At 37.8% G+C, this 5,676-nt stretch overlaps 1 protein-coding gene across 1 annotated transcript; it reads right to left on the reverse strand.

Annotated features, from left to right (window-relative positions):
* Positions 1–1,833: 1,833 nt before the first annotated feature.
* On the reverse strand, positions 1,834–5,103 carry LOC120735286 (fibrinogen gamma chain-like). The gene is made up of 9 exons (XM_040034585.1): positions 4,963–5,103; positions 4,831–4,878; positions 4,523–4,709; positions 4,317–4,401; positions 3,749–3,879; positions 3,331–3,464; positions 2,735–2,919; positions 2,296–2,573; positions 1,834–2,196 (listed from the first exon to the last, which is right to left on the reverse strand). The coding sequence occupies exons 1-9, from the start codon at positions 5,023–5,025 to the stop codon at positions 2,012–2,014; spliced, it is 1,296 nt and encodes a 431-aa protein (XP_039890519.1). The 5' UTR covers positions 5,026–5,103; the 3' UTR covers positions 1,834–2,011.
* Between the last annotated feature and the right edge of the window lie 573 nt (positions 5,104–5,676).

The raw sequence follows: 5,676 nt of genomic DNA on the forward strand, positions 1-5,676 counted from the left end.
AATGTCTGAATTTAATTTTTTTTTTTTATAAAATGAGAATGTTATTTGTTACTTTGGTGGGGTCACGGGCCATAGTTTGGTTATCCCTCCTCTTGTACCTGACTATGTTTGCCCAGAAGAGAACATCTATCAAAGGTTATCCAGTCTAAACTTTAACCTAGCTGTGTGTGGGCGATGCCTGTGCCGTGGGATGGCAAATTCAAACAATCTAGTTTAAGATGAATATTTTACTGACATTATTGTGAGATTAGTTAAAAAAAACTAATAAAAACAATTTAAAAAAAACCCTAAAACAGAACAAAAATATCACCGACTGTCTTTGGTCAGTGTTCATAGCAGTTCATGTGTCATTTGGCATAATTATGTACAAAGGATCCGGTGGAATTTGAACTCCATGAGATATTGATGTGAGTCTGATGATGCGTCTGGACAAGAACAACCAGTACAATACAAAATAAATAAATGGTGTTGGTGTGGGTCAAAAGAAACACGGCAGTGATTTTCCAATAACTCTGCAACAATACGACAAATGGCTTTAGGTCAGACAAGCACACAACACGGTTTGTTCAGTTAGCAACATGCTGAGATCACACAGTACGTAACTAATTCATTAGACCACCTGCCATAAAAACAGGAAAACACAAATACTTTGTAAATCTCTCAAGAAATTGTTTTAAACCAAAATTATATTGTTAATGATGATAACAAAAATTATGTTGCTATTTTTTAAAATTCAATTTCTAATAGACAAATTTGATCTGGCACACTGAACTTCTCACAAATTAATGGAATAATTCTTTTAGTAAATGTATTTATTATTTAAGTAAATGAATAACTATTTTTTAAAGCTGCATTTTTTTCTGCTTTTTGAAAAACAGTAAATGTGAAAATTCATGAATAACAAAAATAACTATATCGTGGCATTAAAAATATTATGTTTAAAGAGCTTGCACATAAAAAATAATAAAGAATTGCTAGTCAGTATTTTTAGTACTTTTACTTGCTTTTACACAGCTATGGCATAAACCTCCCTTGCATTGGGTGGGGATCTAATTAATTTGTGAAAAACTGTATCAATATATGTATATATACATATATTCGTGCTGTCAGCGTTAATCTCGTTAAAATGGCGTTAACTCGTTGATTGTGTCCAGGGGGGCAAAGATGGAGATGGAGATCTGGAGGGGGGCAGGGGGCAAATATGGAGATTTGACGTGTTAATGCGGTTATGGCGTTAATGTTATTCTAACGACATTAACGCTGACAGCAAATTGACTGAATTCTTCGATAATAAAAAGGTTGAAGGAATAAGGGGCATGCTTATTAAGCTCCTACCTTACATTTCATTACTGTAATGAAGATATTCTCTGAAGAACCCTTTATGTACTCGTACTGAACTGTTTCCAGCTTTTTGGTGTTGTGCTTTGATGGTCGCTGGCAATGCTGATATTTTACAACTGCTCATTTTATGAAAGAGAAAAAATCATGGCCTAGTTTCCGTGTTTTGTTGCTTTTAGAGTAAACTCAGTTGGCAATAAGTTCTGTAAGAGGGCTTTGATGTGGCATTCAGTTTGACCAGTCTGTGGGGTTTATTACAGCAAATAAAGTGGACACAACATAAGTATTTAAGGTGGCATTTATGTCAGGGCATGTCTTCACACACAGGTGTATATAACTGATTGTTCATTATACCTTAAGACAGATTTTTGTTTCATTGTAACATATTTTTTGTTGGTTTTATAATTCAGCAGCTAGCCAAACTGACTTTACATTAATGTATATCTGAGCTGACAACAACTTGATCCATATAAATATTGACCACCCATTTCTAGAGAAGCAAAGAGCTTTATTTAAAGATGTGAAAAACAGTGAAGAGGAAAAAGGAACTCAGATATTCTGGAGACATTACAGAAAAACAAAAAGTCAGTAAGTTTCCATGGAGGCATTTTATTTAGTCTAAGGAGTTTTCAGGGCTGTTAGTGAGAGCATAACAAAAACCTGGTCCCTTTTTTTAAGCATCTCCAAGTCCACCAAACTGTTTGACCCCAGCCTGCTGTCCTCCTGTTGTGATGCGGCTGAGGGGAATGAGCTTCATGGTGGTCTCTTTCAGGGAGTACCAGCGGCTGTGCCACGTGACCCAAATGATGCCATTGTCGAAGCCATATTCACCAGCATCCTTTTCAGTGTACCTGCCACCTGCATAAAGATAATGCAAACAGTTTAGACCTCACATTAATTAGTACATTTGTCTCTGTTTATGCTAACTATGGCTGCTCTTAGCCAGGAGGGTTTTACCCTGGTAGTATTTTCCATTCAAATGTGCAGCATGACATCTGTTCATCCACCAGCCAGAGCCATCCTGCTGAGCACAGTTGCCGTCGTACTTGTCGTTGTCCTTGTCAAAGGTGCTGAACTGCATGCCATTGTGTGCTGTGTAGAACTTGTCGCTGGGGTCCTCTCCAAAGTCAAAACCATCAAATGCATCTCCTGCATCTCCACCAAAGTAGAAACCGTAGGTCATCCGGTACATGTCGATCTCTGGTCCCACTCTGAACATGTTATAGTCGGCATACCTGGAGAAACACACAGAGAATTGTGGATCTAAAGTTAGTTTTTGGTAACAATTGTTGAATCATCTCTTTTCTTCTTCTAAGCTAACCTCCCTACTAGAGCGGTCATGTTTGCCTTGTCCACAAGTCCCTTTCTTACATAATCTGTTATCGTGTGTGTGTACCTTTTGTTGCCGTCCCAGTCAACAAGCTCTATCCTGAGCACAGTGGGGAAACTGGTGCTGGTAGTGAGCGCGTGAATCTTCTCGTTACCTAACCAGAACTCTGTGGTGTCATCTGGTGAGAGATAACCGAAGCCCTCCTTGTACTGGACCCAGTTCTTGTGGAAGTCCAGACTGCCATCACGTCTCTGTAGGCAGGAAGGCGTGATCAGATTCATCAGTTTATTGGGTGGTTTCTCCACTTAGTTAACAAAACATTAATGATTTAATGCCTTCATGGCTTAATGAAAATTGTAGTGAATATTTAATTTTACATAAATTTAGAGATTAATTAAAATAGATCACAAACGTTTCATTTTATGATTTCTGTTATTAAATCACTGTCGTGATTTCTCAAGTCAAAGGGACGGTCCAAAGAAATGCTAATGACACCGAAGAGGACTTGTTTTTAAAGCCAAAGCCTCGATTTTTGGTTACTCTTAGGTTTCACGTGTATGTGACTTTTGTCTGACTCTTATTATTCATTTCCATCCCAAAATAAATACACAGGAATCACTTAGTGTAAGATCAAGATAATTATGGCCTCAGATGATACGTACCCTTTGAATTACTGTGAAGCCACGTCCAAAGCTGTCAATCTCACAATAGACCAGGAACTGCTCCGTTGATTTTATTGGCTTCACATAGTAAAGGCCGCTGGTGGTGGCGCCCTTGTTTGCAACGTCCTGGCAGTCTGATTAGAAAAACATATTTTAAAAAATGAGCAGCCTATTATGAAACACAAAAACCTGAATATTTTCTAAGTTGGGTAAATAATTGTGTAATCACATCCACTAGAAAAGGTCACAGGACATTACATCTAGGATAAATGTTTGCTTTGCTCTGAAGCAGCATATTGATTTAGCCTGTGACTAAACGCTGAAAGAGAACAAATGTTGTTTGGATGAGACAAGATTGAGAAACTTGTTGTGAAACGGTCCTAGAGGTCTGTTTCTTCTTCTTCTTCTTTTTTTTTACCTGTTCCTGTGGTGGGTTGGATCTCGACTGTGTCTCTGCAGGGCTCATTGCATTTCTGCTGCAGCTGATTCGAGAGCTGTTTCAAGTCTGCCATTCTTCTGTCATTGGTGGAGATTACGTTCTGAAGTTCACTGGAAGGGAGGATTACAGTCTATGACATGTACCTTGGTTTTATACATAGATAAAAAGCTGAGATGAATCCTGAGTATGAACCCGAACTTATACAAAGATCTAATATAACGTATAAGATCAAAGATTTTTAGGGACATAGGGTGGGTAATGAATGTCTCCTGAGTGCATTGAACTGTGGGAATAGGTGGACACTGATGCTGATGTATAGAGATTCAGTTTCAACCTTCCTTTAGAGTTTTGTGTTTTGCACATTGAGAACCTGACAGAAGTTCATGTTTATTCAGCAACAACACATTATATTAAAAAAAAAAAGAAGAATCATTTATATGTTGTTGATTTTAAAAAAATCAATCAACAAATGAGCATTGTAACCAAATGCAGTGGAGTAACTAACTGTTATAAGAGTATAAATTGAACTTTTGGTAAGGTAACTTACAATATTTGCCGTTCTTGAGCAGTTATGGTCTTCTGAAACCGAACAACATCATCCAGGATACTTGTTGACTTTTTGAAATGCACGTCTGAAATGGAAAAAATGAGCCGGTTTGACCGTATTTTCGATTTCGCATCAATATGCTGCTCAACCTGATCGCATCAATGTAAGTGTTAAGATGATTAAATGTCACAAAATAACTGCGTTACCTGGGTCAGAGCTCTTTTGATGTGCCACAGCTGTATCTTTCATGTAGGTAATTGTTTCTTCAGCCCCTCGAGTCAAATTGGCAATTGTTTCCAGTTGCCTTAGCAAGTTGTCCAAATCCCGGTCCACCGTTTCTGTATATGTTTGCATGTAATCAGCAACTCCACATGTGGTTGGACAGTATTTTCCCTAAACACAGATGGAGCAGGTCAACAAAACAAACAAAACTCTTTATGATAGTGTGCTTTTATAGAAATATAATCCATCCCGAAAGAACATTTAAAGCTTTGACTTAAAGCTGCGCACTTACAAAGCCATCATTGAGCCTGCATTCTTGTATGCTGTCTCCTCGGATTTGCTGCACAAAAAAGGAACAATCAATACAATTTTTATGCTCAATAAAACTACATCAGCAAAAGTGCAACAGTGCTCAGTGACTTACTGCTGACGAGAAAGAGAAAAGTAATAAAAGTCCCCCTGCTGTTGTAAGAAGTGATGGAGCCATGTTTCTTTGGCCGCCAGTTGTGGTTTCGTCTCGTTGGAGAATGAAGAGCAGCTCGACTCTGTTGGTTATTTATCTGAACAAGGTCCTCAGTCCAGACTTTGATAAGGGGTTCATAGGTAAACAATCCCACTCACTTTGTTGTGAAAATCCTGTGACTCAAATGTCCAACAGCCATCATTGCCAGGAGCTGACGCAGTCTGAAACTCATAGCTGTGGTAAAGGACACTTGTATGAGATCGCCATGTACTGTACGTCTTTGTAAACTCTGGTGATGGTAAGGCTGTCAGCAAGTTTGAAGAAATCGTGACTCATCTTGCACTTTAAGACCTGACAGTATTATTGAATATGGAAACCAGCGTAATTGAGCTCGTTCTAGCCAAGAGTTCAGATTGTAACATAGTTTATTTACCTTTCTTAATCTTTGCTTGATAAAACAAACAACAAGCAATCCTTGTAAAAATGCCATAATATGTTCCTGTGAACAAAAACTGGATTTTATATTTTAGACTGATTAAAAATTACAATTATTAACAACACAAAAGATAGTGTTAAGTGTCCATACTGACAATAACCAAAATTACATATTAATAAATTATTCTGGCTTGCTTAATTTACACTTGCATGAATGAGACTTTTCTCCCTACAACAGTA

This window comes from Simochromis diagramma, unplaced genomic scaffold (genome assembly GCF_900408965.1).
Source record: "Simochromis diagramma unplaced genomic scaffold, fSimDia1.1 OVJJ01000481.1, whole genome shotgun sequence".
Classification (NCBI taxonomy): Eukaryota; Metazoa; Chordata; class Actinopteri; order Cichliformes; family Cichlidae; genus Simochromis; species Simochromis diagramma.

Coding starts and splice junctions, on each gene's coding strand:
- LOC120735286 (XM_040034585.1), bottom strand. CDS start 5,025: ATGGCTCCATCACTTCTTACAACAGCAGGGGGACTTTTATTACTTTTC. Junction 4,879..4,962: donor TTTTCTCTTTCTCGTCAGCA/GTAAGTCACTGA, acceptor TTTTTTGTGCAG/CAAATCCGAGGAGACAGCAT. Junction 2,574..2,734: donor GACTGGGACGGCAACAAAAG/GTACACACACAC, acceptor GTGTTTCTCCAG/GTATGCCGACTATAACATGT.